Source organism: Ictalurus punctatus, chromosome 10 (assembly GCF_001660625.3).
Source record: "Ictalurus punctatus breed USDA103 chromosome 10, Coco_2.0, whole genome shotgun sequence".
NCBI classification, from domain to species: Eukaryota; Metazoa; Chordata; class Actinopteri; order Siluriformes; family Ictaluridae; genus Ictalurus; species Ictalurus punctatus.
In genome coordinates, this window is record NC_030425.2 from 16307582 (window position 1) to 16327000 (window position 19419).

A 19419-nucleotide genomic window follows, 5' to 3' on the forward strand; every position below is an offset into this window, starting at 1 on the left:
TGAAATGTATACACTAACTGAAGAAATGCCATACTGTAGCCTAGAAAACACAGTAAACGGTCAAGGAACAAAATGTGCCAGCTCTCACTTATGCTGAAGCCTAACTCCAGTTTTAACTCACCATGTGTTCATCAGGTGCCATATAAATCTGGGGAACATAGGACCCTGAGAACATAGATGTTCCTTGTATGTTATATATATGTATTGTCGACTCCCAACTGCCTGTTACAGTATTACTCTTACAACTCGCTAGATAATGGCCTTGAAAACATTTAAATGTTAAAGCAACAGGTGCAATTGTCTACTATTGTACTGTTGTTTGAGTTTTAAATGAATCAAGAAAATTTATTTGTGGGAGGTGTAACTCTTATCAGCGAAGTCCTCCGTCGCCATAGAGGGCGCTGTGTGTAACTCTCCATCAGCGAGGGAGAATAAATAGCCAAGCATGTCTACCTTTCAAGATGTAGCAAGTAAACTTCAGCTGCACTCTTTTGAACCGTTTATCATTTTTATTTTTATTTAGATGCGATTTAAATTTGGGCCACATCTGTTATTAGATTTTAATTAAATAAAATGGCGGCCAATATAAAAGATAAAGAAGCTTTTCAGCGGCTGAACTTCCTCTATCAAGTGAGTAAGCTAGCAATGTTTTCCGCTCATCATCATGGTGTCTCTGAAAATAAAAGTAAATAAAAGTATTTTTGTGTCTTGAAGGCTGCACATTGTGTTTTGGCCCAAAACCCGGAGAACACTGAACTGGCTCGTTTTTACTGTTTCACCCAGAAGACCATAGCCAAACGCCTGGTGCTGAGACAGTGAGTACCGTAGATTACTACCTCTGTTTTCAGGCTTCAGGTTTTATTATATATGACGACATTAAAGAACAAATGGTAATGTCTGTATAACAAATGTTCTTTAGTGGAAATTGTTTTGATAATGCACTCCCAACTCCCATCCACTTAGAGATCCCTCAGTGAAAAGGACGATGTGTAAGAAATGCTGTGCTTTACTGATACCCGGGGTTACAGCTACTGTCAGACAAAGAAGTAGGTTTTCTCCTTCATTTACATCAAAAACACGAGCATTTTAATTCTGAGATTGGTGGTATACACAACAAAAAATCTTTCCATTTACTGTTTCGTGGTGAACTAATTTAACAGTTAGAATACTATTGAAATGTTTTGTAATATTTATATATTTGAGGACAAAAAACTCCACATTGGTTTATGATGTTTTAAGAACTTCTTTCAGTCATCATTATTAAGTTTAATACGTGTGTATTTCTTAAATTGTTTTTAAAAAAGTTTTTATCTGGTTAAATCTCAAAATTCTTTTCCATTGGGTCTGTAGTGCTCTGTGTAGGGCCACCAGGGTTGTTCCCTGTGTAGTAAAGGTACATGTAATCAGTGGAATCTAGAAATGTAGCTAAATTTCAGCAACAGGGAAACATTACCTTGGTTAAATAAATTAAATCCATAAAAATGTATGCTTTTTATGTTTCTTAATGTTTCTATATGTTTTATATATTGTCTATTGTATCTGTAAAAGGTTCTCTGCGGCAGCGCGCAACACTAATACGATGTCTTGGCTGTGGACAAACCAAAAAGTTTCCTAACAACCCAAAACATCAGTTGTGGGTGGACCAATCAGAGGCTCAGTTAGAGAATCAGCTTCAGCCAGGTACAAATATAAAAGATCAGCAAATACCATACATGAACTGCTAAGTAAACTCACTGAGCACTTTATTAGGAACTACTCCTCAATGCAGTGTAATCAACCAATCGTGCGGCACCAGTGCAATGCATAAAATCATGCAGATAAGGATCAGCATCTTCAGGTAATCTTCACATCATCAGAATGAGGGAAAATGTGATCTCAGTGATTTTGATCATAACTTGATTGTTGGTGCGAGACAGGCAGGTTTGAATATTTTGATTTAACTGCTGATCTGGGATTTTCAAGCACAATAATCTCTAGGGTTTACGCTGATTAGTACAATAAAGAAAAAACATCCAGTGAGAGGCAGTTCTGCGGATGGAAACACCTTGTTGATGAGCGAGGTCAGCGAACAATGTCCGGACTGTTTCGAGCTGTCAGAATTGTGGTGAGCAGAAAAGCATCTCAGAATGCACAACATGTCATACCTTGTAGTCAATGGGCTACATCAGCCGAAAACCACTTCGGATTCCACTACTATCGGCTAACAACAGAAAGCTGAGGCTGCAGTGGGCACAGGTTCACCAAAACTGGACAGTTGAGGACTGGAAAAACGTAGCCTGGTCTAATGAATCTCAATTTTTGCTGAGGCACAGAGGTGGTAGGGTCAGAATTCATGCTGGTGGAGCTGGTGTAATGGTGTGGGGAATGTCCCAAAGTGTGCCAAGAAGATCGTTAATACCAATTAGTCATCACTTGAATGCCACAGCCTACTTGAGTATTGTTGCTGACCATGTGCATTCCTTCTTGGCCACAATTTACCCATCTTCAATACAATCGTGTCAACATGGACCAGAATGTCAAATGTTTCCAACATCTTGTGGAATCCGTGCCATGAAGATTTGAGGCTGTTTTGAGAGCAAATGGAGGCCCTACCCAGTATTAGTATAGTGTTCTTATAGTAAAGTGCTCAGTGAGTGTATATGTCTGAACTGAATAAAGGGCAATCAAATAAGCCGTGCCTCTTGTTTATGTTGACAGCATGGGATGTCTAAAGCCTGTTTCCAATAGCACTCTGCATCTGAGCAGAGGCAGTGCTTTTTTGTTTTTGGCGTGCATGTTAACAAATGAGTGCTTTTACATTGGAAGCTGCAGTGAAAAAGGAGTTCTGGCGTCATGTCTGTATTTTTTGCTGATCTGTTCGTGCTGAATTAAAGCACCAGTACACGGTTGGAAGACAGTTGAGTTGACAAAAAAAAGTATATATTGCACATAAAAAGCATATATTTGTAGAGAAGTATGTGTTACATTTAATATACACTAATCAGGAATGAGAATAGTGTTATTTTTTGGCTTGGAGGTACAGCAATAAAATTGATAGGTTGCGAAAACAGAAAAATACAGCTGTCAACTGTTTAATTTAATGCTGCTACCCATTTCTTCAAAATGATATCAAGTTAAAATCCAAAATGCTCTCAGATTCTAGTAGATATGTTTGCATTCTTGGCAAATAAAAAAAAAAAAAAAAAAAAAAAGGGGTTTTTGTCACACATGAATTGTAAACATGCTCCTCCCCATTATGTAAATGTTATATCATGTAACGATCAAGTTAACAACACATCCCACTCACAATAACTTGTATATATTTTTTTGGTTTGCATTTTAACCATGCAACCCAAGAACCTTTCTGCAATGCGTGCTGTAGTTTCTGCACGTGAAACGCTACCGGTGTGAAAGCACACGCGTCACTCACACCTCAAACGGCATACTGCTCCTGCGCCACGTGCGGCGTGAACTGGCCGCAATGTTAACTCGCATCATTTTTGCATGATAGACAAAAATTCTATTATAAGCATATCTCTTAGTCAGAGTTGAAAGATTCTCATCAGGTATTTATTACTGTTTTAAATTTCACTTTAGTTTCTTCTTAATAGATCAGTATAGTAACAATGTGTGTTGTTTTACTAACATTCATTTATTATTGTATGTTTACAGAAGCCTGTCCATCATCCAAAGCTTTGACACAGAAGGATAAACCTGATAAATGCAGTACTGTGGTTCCTGTGATCCATGATGCTGCCTCTTAAATTCAAACTCTGAACTCCTTCATTTTCATCACTTCGGGAATCAGCATTAGAAGTTTGCTGCTGTGACCTTTTAAGTTAGGTGAAGATAACCGTGAGAACAGAATCATTAAAAGCCCATTGTGCTAATGCTTATTTAACTTTATATTTTAGACAGCAACAAATGCTTGAGATGGGAGATTAATGTAATTTATGGAGGTAAATTAAAATTACGCAGTTAAATCTTTACAGGATTTGAGTGACTCAAATAATATTATATGTAGATTTGTGAAAGTTTCCTTTTTGGCACAAAAAAACTTACACAATGAGATGGCACATGCATATTTTATTCTTGCAAAATGTATAAAACTGCTTGTTTTTCTTTCCTGGTGATCCCTTTCCCCCCTTGTAAATAAACATTATACAGCCATCAGCTTAGCATGTGACCTTGGCATATCAGAATTCTGCACTAAGGTGGAAATATTTAATGATATTTTAAAGTAAATGTATATATTTTAAAGTTGATGCACATCGTCTCATGAACTTTTCTCTTCTGATGTTTTTCTTTTTGGAAGGCGAAGGTGTGCCTTTTTTGAGAAAAGCAGGTTCTTGGTGAAAAGCAAAGGGATGTTACCCATGTAGAGAAGCAAGGCCAGGGTCATGCCTAAAAAAAATATTAATCACAATATTTTACCACATGATGTAAAATATGTCTAGGTTTAAATGAGTCAGCATAATGTTACAAAGAGATAACTGGTTGTATGTAAAAATGCTACATTGTTAAGACATTAGAGGTAGAATCTGTGATTAAATGCATAACCTTGCAGATTTGAAATTTTAGTACATTATAAATGTCTTAAGCAAACTACGAATATTGAGCATGTTGGTGTTTTCGTGTCCAGCTTACCAATGAGGGGCCCTAGCCAGTAGACTACAGCATATTCCCAGAAGGTGTGTCCAGGGCAATTGAATGTAAGCGCATAAGCAAGTGATGGGTTCACATATGCAGAGGTGTATGTGTTTCCTTGGGAAAACATAACAAAGTACATTAAATGTATACACAACCTTGTTAAAATTGCAATTTTTTTTTGTGACGTTAAAATGAAAGCAAGACTTTTCCAATTTAATATATAGCAACCAACAAAATACAAGTGAAAAATAAACAGAAGGATTAATGGGGGGTGGGGAAAGGAAAAGTACAAAACTTACAATGACCTGCTGCATAAGTGTGCACACCCCTAATCTACTACTTTGATAAAGCACATTTTGCTTGTAATACAGCATGCTATGTTAACTGATGTATGCATGTCAAAAGAGGATACAACTTGTCTTACAACAAAACCATGTTAAAAACTATGTAAAAAAAAAAAAAACACCTTAATTTCTATGAATATGTAACAAACAACAACAGTAAAACACCTATAACAGCTGCAAGAACCCCTGACTACATCCAGGTGACCGAGCAGGATTTTACTTCATTTCATAATTAACAGCTCTCTCAAAACATTCCCTTTAAGGGTCCCAGGGTTGCATCTCATTTATCTGTCAGGTTCATAATGAATTATGAGTCAGGTGAGAACATTACTATTCTGACTAACCTGTGTAATAAAGGAAGGTGAGCAGCAGGGCCAGGATGGGAATCCGGAGCAGTTTTGATCTACGGCGAAGGCTGAGGTCCACCAGGTGAAATAACAGTGCACTTACAACTTCTGTGATGGTCCCCTGTGTCAGGGACACATTCAGTGATGAACTGCACTGAGTCATCATCATAACCTTGATCATATGCATGTCTGTGAGTTCCATTGTCCAATACCACCCGGCAAAAAGCAGGGCAAGCTGGGCACCTCCGAACTGACCTGCTATGCTAAGAGAAGAGGATACTGCTCCTGTCTCTTTTTGTAAGTACCCCATTACAGTTACTGAAGGATTTCCGGTGACTCCTTGCATGATGACTCCATGGACAGTTAAGGCAAGGAAAAGCATGGTGAGGGTAACGTCCTGGCCCAGGCCTCCAGCCCACTGACCAATCTCAGAAATGGTTTGCACTTCCAGCCGACATGCTGCAAGCGCAAAAGCTGCAATAAACTCAGACAGGAAATTCCATCGTGGCCTCCATTGTGTCAGCAGAGCTTTGGCAAATCCACTTACTACCACCACACTGATGAAATAACCCAGTGTTATGTTAAGGCCTGACATTACAAGGAGAGTGCAGGTGGTTAGGTTACAGAGGAAGGAAAGAAATAAGTTCCCCAGGCTTGTATTTACTCCCATTTTATGATAACGTGGCAAACTCACATGCGAGTTTCTTATCAAAGAGTTCCCCACCTTTTCATACCTTGAGCCAAAAAAAACCCCTACACAACTAACCAATTCAAGGCCATGTGGAAAATCTGCCAGTGTGCTGGAGTCACAAATGCACAGGTGTAATGTATCAGCACGGACTCTTTCAGCTAATAGCACAAATAATGGACCATTTGATCAAAATATTTAGTTTTCGTGTTAAACTGTGAAAGATTTAGCACTTAAATGCGGGGATAAATTATCTCCCTGTTATACAAAACCACAAAAATAAAAGACACGAGTGGTTCAGCAGTGGTTTGACCTAAATGACACTGTTGTGCTGTATATTTACTTTTTGTCATCCTGACATGTTGTAGACCAAATAGCTTACTTTCTTTTCAGAAAAAAACAAATCATGTAAACTTCAAAATTGTACATAATACATGCACAGAATTTAAGTAGCGTAGCATGTGGTTGTGTGTTGCACGGGCGCATGGTATCTCTTTTCGTTTCTGTAGTTATACACCATGAATAAACCAATATTAAACAAAGTTCTTAAATTAAATACTCTACCTGAGTATTTGTAATAAAAACGAATCGCTGGTCATCGCTTAAACACGTCCACGATCAATAACAAGATTGAGTAAACAGACTCACAAATTATTAAGCGTTAACCTTTATAAAGTTAAGACCGCTCATTCAAACTTTTAAGGACCTCTATGAGATACATCTTCAGGCCTCGTTGGCGCAGTAGGCAGCGCGTCAGTCTCATAATCTGAAGGTCGTGAGTTCGAGCCTCACACGGGGCATGAGTTTTTTGTTTCTAAATCAGCACTGCGTTTGCAGTATAATGATCAGATATGTTTAACAAATTAAATATACGAAATTCTATACGTTCAGGGGTGCAAATATTGTATAGTTTATACATAGACTGTTTATAAAGTCTGTTTTATACGGGTGGCAGGTTTAGCGGTGTCATGGCGCCCTCTTGTGTTCATACCTCTGTGCACTTCAGTTCAGCTGATCTTGAATTTATCAGGAAAAATCACGTTCTTTCTGCGTGCTCGTTTTTTTTTTCAATAACAGTTACAACTGCAGAAACAGAGCAGATCCGATAATGTTTTAAACATGTAAATATTCTTACATTATTTTACAGACTTTAATTTCGCCTTTCATTCAATTTCAATTTTCCCTTTCAGTGTTAATTTTTTTCTTACACATTAAAATGTCATCAAAATTACCATGCACATGGTGCATGTTGTGTATCAGAAAAATGTCTGGAAATATTGTGATATGATTGTGATATGAACATTTTAGCATACTTTAAGTGTGGGTTTAGCAGGGGACTGCAGCATCGTTTCCATATTTCTACGCCAATCCCGGTGGATGCAGTGATAGACCAGCCAATCACAATGGACAGGCAAAAATGGATTCGCTAATGAAAAACTCTTAAATATGGGTTCGGCAATCAAAACCTCTTAAAAATGGACTCGCCAATCCAAACCTCTTCAAGATAGATTCGCCAATCAAAACGGGAGAATCGAGTGACTTTTCATTCGCTGAGCGAGATCACGGAAGTGGCGTAATGTTGCGCCAAGTAGCGGATTCCGACAGCCAGATAACAGATGTTTACATTTATTTAACCGACTGTCGGTGAGTTTTGCAATGAAATATGTCGTATTTAGGTGTGTGTTTTGTAGGGATGGGGAAATAAAGTCTCATAAAGCACTGAGGATTTCTCCTGACTGTTCCGGAAAAGATTCAAAGCTTTGAGAGCGCCCTCTGGTGGTTATTAAAAAAATAAAGCAGCCAAAAGCATGTGGAAGAAGCTCCGTCGGATGAAGCAGCCACCACACACTCCATAGATAGTTTCAATGTTATGTGCACAAATAAAAGCCTAACGTGTGTGTGTGTGTGTGTGTGTGTGTGTGTGTGTGTGTGTGTGTTGACTTTCTCCCTCTGATAACTTCATTTACCCAATAAAGTGTGGCAATAAATGCCACACTTGCAATAAATGCAAGTGTGAACTAATATAATTCAATATAATGGAACAGAAGAATAATGTAAATGGCGCTTATATAGCGCGTTTATCCAAAGCACTTTACACTGTGTCTCATTCACCCATTCACACACACCAATGGTAGCAGAGCTTCCAGGCAAGGCGCTAACTTGCCATCAGAACTTGGGGTTCAGTGTCATGCCCAAGGAAACTTCGGCATGTGGAGTCACGTAGGCTGGGAATCGAACCACCAACCCTACGATTAGTGTACAACCCACTCTACCACCTGAGCCACAGCCAGGAATAGCTATACCTGAAATGATTTGTATTCATATTACTTGTATGACTGGGTATTTAAAACTGTAACTGAATAAGTTTGAATGAAAATCATTCATTTTGACATGGACAAAACGATCCATTCATCTAAAGTGTGGGACTAAAATGTGAACAAGGACACTGTGTGATGGGATCATCTGGGTATTAAATGTGCTTTTGAGACTTGGCAGTGATAGTGCCTGTATAACTGTGGGAATGACAGAAGGGGGACAAAGAAGTTTTTAATTATTTGTATTGAGAAATAAGAGCTGTTTGACAGTCTATTTCTCCTCTTTGACAGAACATTCTTTCACATGGTACACAGGAGGCTGGTGTACAAAGAAACTGCAATGGCAAAGTGTATAAATTACCAAAACAAAACCAAAAGTGCAAAAATTCACCAAGAACAAAACAACAAATAATTTGTGACAAATAATTAGTGATGATTTAAATCACGTGACGATCACGATACAGGGCTTCACTGGAGATTGTGTTGCCTGCTCGATACATGCCTTGAAGCTTTGGTGTCATACATAACATCACTAGAGTTTTGAGCGATCTTTATTATAATAAGATTTGCGTGTGTATTTTAATAACTTTTATATCACATGTTTAGGTGTGTGCTGCTTTGATTGATCTTTATTATAAGAAGTCCTAGAATGTTTATCATTCATTAAGTGTTTCCTTTTGTTAGATCATTATAAATTGAACTTTGTTATAACACGTGTTTTAATGTATATGGCTGTAAACTGTACACCTTGACGTTTTATTGTCTGTTTAATTAATTTAATATTAATTACTATATATTATAATTTTATTATTATTCAACATGCTGAATTTAGCTTTCACTTTGCCTATTGGCTCATAGCTTCATAGACACTGGTCAGAAACTTTAGTGGGCAAGACATGGGCAAAAATGACCAAACAAAACACTAAGATAGTACAAATGGATATTGAAAGAAACCAGGGCTGTTTTAAAAATATAACTGTAGAATTTGTACAACTTTATAAGAGAAAACATGACAGTGTAGTAGTCAGTGCAGTGTGATATGGTCAGCTTATTTTTAACAGGAGTGTGGCCCTCTGAAGCTGGCAACAGACCTGTTCCTCACCAGAAGAAGTGGCATGACCTATTTAAGAGGACATTTAACTGACACAGTGTTTTTAATGTTTCAGATAGATAAATATCAAGCAAGATATAAGAGATGCATCACATCCACGTCCCCCCAGACATACCTGAGAGGGCCAGACCAAACTGGGCACCCCAGAAACAGATGTTTCCTTGACCTCCAGGCATCATGGAGCCAGCCTATGTTAATCCCACTGGGCCCAGCACTTTCATCATGCTTGCTCCCCAACCTAACCCAACATTTAGTGTGTTTGTAATCCCTGGACCCTCAGCCACCACCACTCCCCAGCTCAGCAGCACTCCACATCATTCTCCAATGCTCATATCAACCCAGCGGTGTTCCTCCAGCTTCTGCCATCCAACCACATGTGCCACGTAAATCATTTTCATAGAGTATATTAGAAGAATGGAGGCCAAGACTTACAAAAACCTATGGTAACTACAGAACAGCAGAGACTGGACACAGGCAATACAAAGGCACTATTTATTTGCATGATCAGTTGTCATTTCAAAATTTAATTGTTGTCTGATGTGGGACACAGACCGAGGTCATCTCGTTGGCAGCTTCAACTGAATTTTACATAAAAAAAGCTGAGAAGCTTTTGTGGAGAAAAAATACAAAACAGATGCTTATAAATCACGTTTCTTTTTATTTCTCCTTTCTTTTCTTTCTTTTCCTCTCTTTTTTGTCAAATTTTTCCTCTTTCTTTCCTCCCCCCCCCCCCCCCCCCCCCCCCCCCCCCAACAGACTATTGTTCCACAGCTTTGAACTCGGAATTGCTATGTGGAAAGTTGGGAAGGTCTCCTCAACATTGCGTTCAATACCTATATGATGTCATGGTAATGGCTACTCACATCGTCAACACTAAAATATCACTTCACTACTTAAATGAGCTGCTCATAGTATTCACTTAAGATCAAACACTTTAGATCAACTAATCAGTTTAACATTAGCTGGTTAAATCTGTTACACTGACTGTACAGTTTGTAGTTTTGTGAAAGTAAATACAACCTTAACTCATGAGCACTAATGTTACCTGGCAGGCTTTTATTTGTGGTTCATGGCATCATATAGAGGACAGATGTGGCCCAACCTCATGTCGATTACAATAGAGGTAGAAATAATTATCAGGCAAAATCAATTCTTATTTTTTAAATATACAAAGTTAATGTGTTTTTGGGAGTGTTAGTCAATGTTTATTAAAATTTCTTGTTCATGAGTGAACATAGCTACATGATGGTTCTATAACCCCAAGCTAAACACTAATTCTACACTAGGTGTAAAGTTAACATTGGGTATGTTGAATTAATAAAACATTACAGTAATGTGGAATTAATTTAAAACAACACATTTATTAGAAATGTTAATCAACTGAACACACCATAGATTTATTGAAGAGTGTAAATACTCCCTCAGTAAATATATAATGATTTCTGTTTGTGTAGACTGCGTGCCATTTGTGTAGTCCAGGTCCAAATTGGTTTTGTCTTGATGATTAATTATGCTACTTGTGTAATAGCTGATTAAGTCGCTCTGTGTGTGTGTGTGTGTGTGTGTGTGTGTGTGTTGCTTGGCACTCATGCAGCTATAGAGAGGGGAAAGTAAGAGGAGAGGGGGCGCAGGCTGCAGAGTCCCAGCCAACTCCCCTCCTCTCTGTATTAGGCAGCAGCGCTTCTTTTAGCTCCTGTGAGTCTTCTGAGCTGCTGGGAATTCATAAGCATGTGAAATTCACTGCAGCTCTCTTTCAGGATTTTGACAAAGCCTGCCTTCATAAATGCTGGACCCTGGGGAATTTTCCTGAGTAATTCTGCAGAATAGTGTTGCACTTCTTTGTTACTCTGTTATTATAGGAGACTATGGATTGAAATGGTGCAATGCTCCGTGAGACAGTGTGGCGAGTTTGGATCTGTTGGATATTGATGAGTTTTGGGCCTCAGTGGGGAGTTCAGAGCACAGGTGCACATAGCTGCCACGAGGTTAAAACAGCTTTCCATCTGCGGCAGATTGGCCCTTTAAAATGGGTCCCAGAAACAGCGGCAACAGGTTGGTTTGTGGCTAAGCTGAGGAATTTGCCTGAAGAAAATACTGTTGTGTACCATATGCGTTGTGCTTCTGTGAAATCTTTAGGTGCATTTTTTTTGCAACATATTGGACGGGATATAGAGTGGCTTACAAATTGTGAATAGTTAATAATCTTATCTAAAAATATAAAGACCAATAAAAATAGGCATAATGTAGGTATACCTAATACACTACCAGCTGATGGTGGACATACATTTACTGAGTGGGGGTAGGTGAAAAAGAGAAAATATCAAATCATATTACTTAAAGACATCCTTATGATTCACTACATATATAATTTTGCTTAAATTCTTTTAACAAAGTGTCAACAACGGCCATTAGAATTTCAGCATTTTTTGGGTCAACCATAAAAAAAAAATCTAATCACTGCAGATCTTTCCTAGTAGATTTGCACACTGCTTCATCTTCATTAGGAAAAGACACCTGAGCTTCAAGAAGTTCAGTGGTTGCTTTTTCTAAAGAGTTCTTAGAGAAAGTTGTTTTTGGGGTAATTTTGGGGTATTAGAAACAAATCTCAGGCATTGGCTTTATACAAGGTTAATACTGCTTTATGATCATGGAAATTATACATTTAGTCTGTCTTTCTGTCTATTGTTTATTTGTTTGTGTACAAGCCTATCTGTTTGCCTGTCTTGTTCTACATTTGTCAGTTTCTCTTTATGTCCATAAATCAGTCTGTCTGTCCCTTTATCTGCTTATCTGTCTGTCTGTCGTTATCTATCTAACTATTTGTCTATATTTGTCAACATACAGACCTAAAACTTCAATGGTAAATCTAAAACTCTAAAAATGTTTTTCAGTTTGTCTTTCTGTTGTAAATAAGTACAGCAGAGTATTTTCCTTTCACTAAAATCACTTTAGAAAGTTAAGAACTTTTAAAAGAGTGTGCTCTATATATGTGCTCTATATAGACAGCTAGAATACTTATAGGGCAATGTGTTGTCTTTTGGCTATAGTGCAAATGGAATGAATAAATAAATTTGTCAAATTTGCCAACTAAATTGATTCATGAAAAAATAGTTTGTTATAATAATGTACTGTAATAACTCAAAATGGTTTAATTTCAACATTTACGCTTATTAAGTAATTTGAATCATGACGTTTAAATACTGTATGTTATTGTATTAAAATTTAAATTAAGAGTCAGCCCATATATGTGAGACAGATTAGAGCATGTGAAAGGTCAGGGAGGATGCAGTGATCCCAGTCAGCTGTTGTAATGTGTGGTTTACTTGGCTGTATCAGATTCTCCACATAGGACAGAGTAAGGACATTAGACAGGCAGGTACTGTCCCTCATGCAGGTTTTAGTTCTTTTCTATGGAGTTGTTTAAAAAATAAATAAATAAAACTATATATATATATATATATATATATATATATATATATATATATATATATATATATATATATATATATATATATATATATATATCATAGTTTTGCATTGCTGTAGTGTTCATATGGCATATCACTTTATAGGCTACTGAAATGACACATTTGGACACTCATTAAACACTGCTTTTAATGAGAATTTGATAACATCTGTTTTGTTAAATCTAACTGATGTCTGGTTATCTCAAATTATCTGAATAAAATCCAGCATTTCTTTGCATGTTTAGATTATATTTATTGTAAGCGCATGGTGAGCACTTGTTGTGTTAATGTATTTGCTCAAGACCCAGTAGTGGCTTTGAGGAAGTCCTGGGATTTAAACTCACAGCATTCCAGTGATCTTCAATGGTGTCCAAAATATAGTTTGTAATGAAATTCTGAGTTGACATTTCTATTAAAACTTCTTTCAGTAACATGTTGGATTATTTACAATGCTGTTTGACTACCTGCTGATAATGGTGCAATAGAAGATAGCCCTCGCTTAATCTATACCTAAAGAGAGGTTTCCTTTAACATCTGGGCTACTAGCTCTTGGTAGTGAGTGTTTTCACACCCTACTACAGTACAAATTATAAGATGCATGCAGTGTTATCTAGTCTTAATTTCAGTATTTACTAAGGTTTTTATATATTTCCTCTATAGATGCGGAGCTCCAAATCTGCAAACACCAGGGTCCAACCTGCTGCACACGCAAAATGGAGGAGAGCTACCATGCTGCTGCACGCAGAGGCACATTGCAGAACATTCTCTCCTACAGCCTTGAGCTGAAGTACCTCATCATTGGCCATGCTGCAGCCGTCCAGGGTGAGATTTTATGTTTGACAAGCAACATGAAAACAGTGTCAAATTTATCATGGTATCGATATCATGGTTTATATCAGATGCAGTGATGCACAAGTGGAAAAAAATGCTTATGTTTTCACAAAAAAGGTGCACGTAAAATTGCAATTGTGTGCATGTGAACACGTGAACTTCAGTCATATGAATATGTGAACTTTGTGAACTTCAGCTTCAGTAAAGTCAACGTTAAATGAATAATTTGTTTTATATTTTGGATAATTAAACAGTTCAGTTTATTAGCAAAAATTATGGGAGGTACATGGAAAAATTAATTCAGGTGAAGGCATGATGGGCAGAATTCCTTTGGGAATAGGCAGGATGGGGATTAAAAACACTCTTGCTTACACCTTTACAGCATGCTTCATGAATGTATACATAGTCTAGTACTTCATAGTCATTATTGTATCAATCAGTGCTGTTACTGAAGGCCAAAAGAGCCTTTCTGTCACTTAAATTAGCCATTTATTTGCTGGCTCACATCACATCAAATTGATTGACTTCAGTGTTAAATGCATAAAATTCCTGGCTCAGGTAGTATGCTTAATCTGTGCATAAACAGTATGAGCTTTTTCGGTTTAATGGAAAAACAGAAAACCAATGCAAACATTTGATCTGAAAACCATGGTTTTAATTCATCAATCAATCAATACTCATATGTTTAAAACCATTAGAGTTGTTAAGATCAGATTTGCTACATTTTCTCACTCATTACCAATTGCAGTATCATAGTGGCTTTCATTTATTTGTTTACAATACATCTGGTCCAGCAATTAAACATATGCCCCATATATATCTTGGAAAAAAAGCATCTAATAAATGAAATTTTGCCAAAAACATACACATATGTTTAAGTAAGAAAACTCCTATCAGTGACTGTTGGCTCTTGCATTCAGAAACAAAATTTTAGTGCCTGCTACTTTCCTGATCTGAAATTTCTTATTGTGGCTTTTAAAAGTTTATTATAGGTGTTTGTCTGTCTCTCTTTTTACTGTTATTAAATGTTTGTTTTGTTGATTTTTTGGGGAAGCACTAGCTGCGTGGAACAAGTTAGCAATATTTCAGAGATGCCAGCTAATGAGACTTATGAGTTAATAAGAGAAATTATTTATTTGTTTTCACACATAAACACACATATGCAATTATCTTCAGTGGTTACCTTCTACACACTTTGACACTTAATTTCAGTTAATATCACATGATCAAAAGCAAATTTGATGCCTATAAGTTCCAGTTACTTCTTTTCTATAAATCCTCTCATTCACAGTTCTTATTTGAGAAATTTGTGCAATCCACAGGGAACCAAATTGTGTGATTGCTTTCTAATGAGGTCAGCATAGGTTTTGTTGGTACACAATATGCTGTTGGCTTCAAACCAATTTTAACCAATTTTAGAAGATGACATTATTTGAGATCTTTTTATTTGTTTGTCTCTCTTTAATAATGCACTCAGAGACACACAGTTATTAATATCTGAAAGATCTCACTGAAATCAAATTTTTAGATACAGGGAATAGCAGTAGATGATTTAGATTATGATCAGGCTGATCTCATTTCTCATTTCATGCTAGTCCTGAAATTCTCATGTTTTCCTGTTTGGAACCAAGAACATTTGCTGAGGTATATAGAGGTGAAGGGACTTTTTATTGCTCTTTCTTTTCGAGCTATGATGTTCACACTTGACTCCTGCAAGACTTGGGGATATGGGGATATGGGGATGATTTCAGATCCACTCAAAGGCTGCATTTTGAAAAGATAAACAGGATTGTTTAAACAGTATGCTTACGGTTATTTCATTTGTCTCTCAGCTTGTTGGGATGTTTTCAGTAGGAGTCAGCAGTTTCACACCAAGAGAGAGAGAGAGATGTCCTCCATCTCTCTCCCTACAGAGTGCATATTAAACAAGCGAAATGTTAACATTCTTAGAGTATCCCTTGGAGACGTGTTTGTCTTGAACACAACATATTGCTCTATAATGGAGGACAGATGAATAGGCCAGAAAAGATCATTTGTGTCCTTTTGTGCTTTTCACTGTATTGTAGCTGGTGCCCAGGTCAACGTAGAGCCAGTTCGTAAAGCACTTTCATTCCCCTGTGGGAGAGGACTGTAGATTTATACAGTTGTGGGTTCACTCTTTCACTCAGTAACATTTACTTTGTCCCTCTGTGTAAAGGTGTTCAGTTGTCACCAACCAAAGGGAATTACTGACTGACACTTTAGTGCCTGTGAAATTGGGGTGCATGTTTGGGTTTTTTGGTATAGAATTTGCAGGTTGACCTAGTGGTGAAAAAAATTCTTAGATGCATTTTTATTCTCTCTAAGCAATTATGCATAAGTGCACAGATCTCCATGATCTGAAATTTGAAGGAAGTATTTCAATGTATGGTACTGTGCAAAAGTTTTAGGCACCCTATTTTTTTTTTTTTGTTATAGATTTTTATTTTATGACTTCTACATTATCAAGTCAGTGCAAAAAAATGTTAGATTCCCAAACATTAGTTTTCCTGCATTAAATGTTACAGAAAAATATTTGTATGTCAGTAAAAAAAAGCAGCATATTACATAAGAGACACTTTTAAGACAAAAAACACAATGAAGACTGCTGGGTTTTGCTGCAAAAATAAGAAGCGAGTGCGACAAAGTTTGCAGAAGAGCCATGGCTGGTTCTGCAAGATGCTCAATAAAACTTACAGCTCATTTCCTTATAAAACTGCACAAATTGTACCGCAGACTATTATTTTTATTTTTTTGTCACACCAAATATTGACTTAAATATTTTTTGATGAATGATGATGAAGCATTTAATTTTATTATTTTGAAGGCATCTTTTCTCTACAGCCTTTCTTTGCATATGCCTAAACTTTTGCACAATACTGTATGTTCAAATACAGTGTGAAGCAAGTTTTAAAAAAAAAAGAAAACAGACTCTATTCTTGCTCAAAATACTGCATATTTGTGGCCACACATCTAAACCAATTGCATGGTGAAATGTAACAGTGTAGACTTGTGTGTGCACTATGTGTATGTTAGAAATTAGCAAAACTAACTTTGAAAGCAATTGTGTGAGAGCATATTTTGTAATCGAAGGATAAAAAGAACAGGACATGAGACATGCTGTGTGCAAGCTCTGTCTCACCAAGATAAAATATTTTGGGAATGCAACAAAAATCACATGAAAATGCAAAATCAGATCACACATTTACATCCATAGTTGGAGTAAAATGATTTTTCTGCTGTTCTATGAGCAACAAGTGGCAAAGCTTTCATATCATTGAGAACAGTGAAAAGTGAATTACCAGGTCAACTGAAAGATTCTTTGCAAGATTCTTGTTGAAAAACTGAGCTTTCGCTCAATGATGTACACCCTGGAGTTGTGATAGAGCATTTTACATTATGTTTTAAAAGTAAAAACTGGTCAAATGGTAAAAAACAAAAAACAAAACCTGTGATCAAACAAGATGCATTGAGAATCATTTTATAATCTCATCATGACACCTAGAATCAAAATTGACTAGTCATAGTCATAGGGGGCCTAAAGAGTCCCACCACTAGATTATACTAAGAATGGATGCATCTCAAATCACACACCATGTGCTGTATTCATAGACTTTACACTATGAATTTGACAATTTGGTAAATGTTTGCAGAGTAATAATGTTTCCAACTGAACAATAAAGTGCAGATCTAAATGGAAATAACCAGTTACCTCATGGTATTGAATCGCTACAGAATAACCCCCACTGGTCATTTTAAAATCCAAAATATCCCTCTAAAATTTTTGCCGCTATTTTTGTCTGTGATTCCCCCAAACTGCACAAAAAAGTGTGGAAAAGTTTGAGTTTTATCCGAAGTCTTGGTGTTGAAACGATTCTACTTCAATATGCAGTATCCCTTCTGCCACATACCATTTTATTCTCGCACCATTTAGCAAGCCACATCTATCCTCAGCAACCCAATAGGCACTAAAAATAAAAAATACTGTATGCTACCTACTGACTGGTCTAAATTAAATCTTGGACCAAGTACAACTTGAGATGTTGCCTGACAAATACATATATTCCAATGACTGGACATGACCTGATTACCAGCACATTAAATGAGTTTTAACTTCATTTCCTAGTGTCCTTACGTGTCAGAGGTTAATCAGCTTACCTCTTGTTTAGCTTCTGTGACCTGTGTGACATTCTGACCTCATCCTACATGCCACTATGACAAAGTCCCGGCATGTCAAAATATCCTCATCTCAAATATCTCCATGTGTTTTCATGTATGATGTCAGTTTTCACAACACGATAATCATGTTCTTCTTATTCCTATTTTTTGGTTATAAAAATCATGGTTCACAATAATATTGTGATATTGTATCAGACAAATAGTTTGCTTCAGTCAGCATTTCTGGGATTGCATTTTCAGAGAAAGATGCACACAGTAATACTGTCCTCAGTCTCCTTATATATGGAATGCAATGGCAGCAGCAATATTTTTTATTCAATGTAAATATTGTGTATTAAATGTGTAACAGATTGTAATATGATATGTCTAAATAAATTCTGATCTCTTTATTTGTCTGGACTTCATAATAATGTCCAGACAATACACCTCCCAACATAGAAGAAACAACTGACTGTCATAAACAAATCACTGTGTTAGTTAGTTTGCCAGCAGGTTCATGTACTTCTAGAAATAAATATCTACTAGTTAATTAGTAATTTAGTCAAAATTAATAAATAATTTAATTCCTCAATTTCTTCAATTTCACAATTTTTCTATCCATCTACCCATTTGTCCTTCCAGCTACAGTACCTGTCTATCCATCCTGTTGTCTATTCATCCATTTGTCTAACAGACTAACAGTATTCTAACTCAGACATTTTTGAAGTCTGTTTATGAGTATTGATCTTTTTTCCCCCCACACACACTCATTCAGAACCAAAACATGAGACCTGTATTCACGAAATTGGACATGTTCCTTACTATTACTAAATAAAGGAATATTAAAGAAGAATTTCCTTAAAAGGTTGATTATTGTTGGATTTATGTTAGATTTTTAACAGCTCATAAGAGAATGAACAGAAATGATATTCCAACAAACCTTTCTGTAAAAGCCCTTCTGTTAAGATGGTCTTCACAGTGAAATAAACATATTTTTTTAAATGTATTCCTATAGTATCTAGCCTAAGGAGCGGTTGGGCAAAAAATTAAATGTAAACAGTTTTTCCAAAATCAATATGTATGGTGTTCAGAGTTTGTAGCCTTGCAAAAGTAAAGTAGCAATGCGAGAGCTTTTATGTATCAATCTCCTAGTATAAGCTTTACAATGTGAGCAATCTTTAATGACTTTTGTATGGTTTGTACAGTTTTGTACAGTTTTTCACATGCAACAGAGCCACGAAATATATATTATAAGCAAGAAAAGTTTAAAGGTTAATAATCTCATAATCTTACCATGGTCACTCTTAGGAATAACAGGAATAGCAGATGATGACATTTCAACTTATTCACCCTATTATGGTTTCTTTCAAAACTGCACCCTTTGTTTATGCCATTTATAGCAGAGAACATTAATTTTATTGATTCGATAATTCATGTGTGCCAACAGTGCACATTGCTCACATGGAAACAATCTAGAATTATTTCACTGAAATGATTGGTTTTGAAGTGCT

The 19419-nt window shown here is 36.6% G+C and overlaps 3 protein-coding genes and 1 non-coding gene across 4 annotated transcripts in view; 3 read left to right on the plus strand and 1 right to left on the minus strand.

Annotated features, from left to right (window-relative positions):
- The first annotated feature begins 403 nt into the window (after positions 1–403).
- Positions 404–4152, plus strand: rpp21 (ribonuclease P 21 subunit). Its single transcript, XM_017478960.3, has 5 exons — positions 404–630; positions 715–815; positions 964–1046; positions 1549–1680; positions 3652–4152. Exons 1-5 carry the CDS (start codon positions 574–576, stop codon positions 3741–3743), a joined length of 465 nt encoding a protein of 154 aa, XP_017334449.1. The 5' UTR covers positions 404–573; the 3' UTR covers positions 3744–4152.
- aqp12 (aquaporin 12) lies at positions 4046–5976 on the minus strand. Its single transcript, XM_017478959.3, has 3 exons — positions 5318–5976; positions 4627–4743; positions 4046–4383 (listed from the first exon to the last, which is right to left on the minus strand). The coding sequence occupies exons 1-3, from the start codon at positions 5913–5915 to the stop codon at positions 4256–4258; spliced, it is 843 nt and encodes a 280-aa protein (XP_017334448.2). The 5' UTR covers positions 5916–5976; the 3' UTR covers positions 4046–4255.
- Positions 5977–6735: 759 nt separating this feature from the next.
- trnam-cau (transfer RNA methionine (anticodon CAU)) lies at positions 6736–6808 on the plus strand. Its single transcript has one exon. It is a non-coding gene; the product is annotated as a tRNA-Met (tRNA).
- A 4290-nt stretch (positions 6809–11098) lies between these two features.
- Positions 11099–19419, plus strand: part of gpc5b (glypican 5b) — a 62320-nt gene continuing 53999 nt past the window's right edge. Inside the window, exons 1-2 of the mRNA XM_017477310.3 lie at positions 11099–11486; positions 13562–13723. Of these exons, the coding sequence (XP_017332799.1) occupies positions 11318–11486; positions 13562–13723 (331 nt within the window). The 5' untranslated portion in view covers positions 11099–11317. The remainder of the gene's footprint in view (positions 11487–13561; positions 13724–19419) is intronic.

What these genes read in the sequence shown, in the direction of transcription:
- rpp21 (XM_017478960.3), top strand. Translation starts at nt 574, where the DNA reads ATGGCGGCCAATATAAAAGATAAAGAAGCTTTTCAGCGGCTGAACTTC. An exon ending in AAACGCCTGGTGCTGAGACA is followed by an intron (nt 816 to 963) that starts GTGAGTACCGTA and finishes CCATCCACTTAG; the next exon opens with AGATCCCTCAGTGAAAAGGA. An exon ending in AGCTACTGTCAGACAAAGAA is followed by an intron (nt 1,047 to 1,548) that starts GTAGGTTTTCTC and finishes TATCTGTAAAAG; the next exon opens with GTTCTCTGCGGCAGCGCGCA.
- aqp12 (XM_017478959.3), bottom strand. Translation starts at nt 5,915, where the DNA reads ATGTCAGGCCTTAACATAACACTGGGTTATTTCATCAGTGTGGTGGTA. An exon ending in CACCTTCCTTTATTACACAG is followed by an intron (nt 4,744 to 5,317) that starts GTTAGTCAGAAT and finishes TGTTTTCCCAAG; the next exon opens with GAAACACATACACCTCTGCA. An exon ending in CTGGCTAGGGCCCCTCATTG is followed by an intron (nt 4,384 to 4,626) that starts GTAAGCTGGACA and finishes TATTTTTTTTAG; the next exon opens with GCATGACCCTGGCCTTGCTT.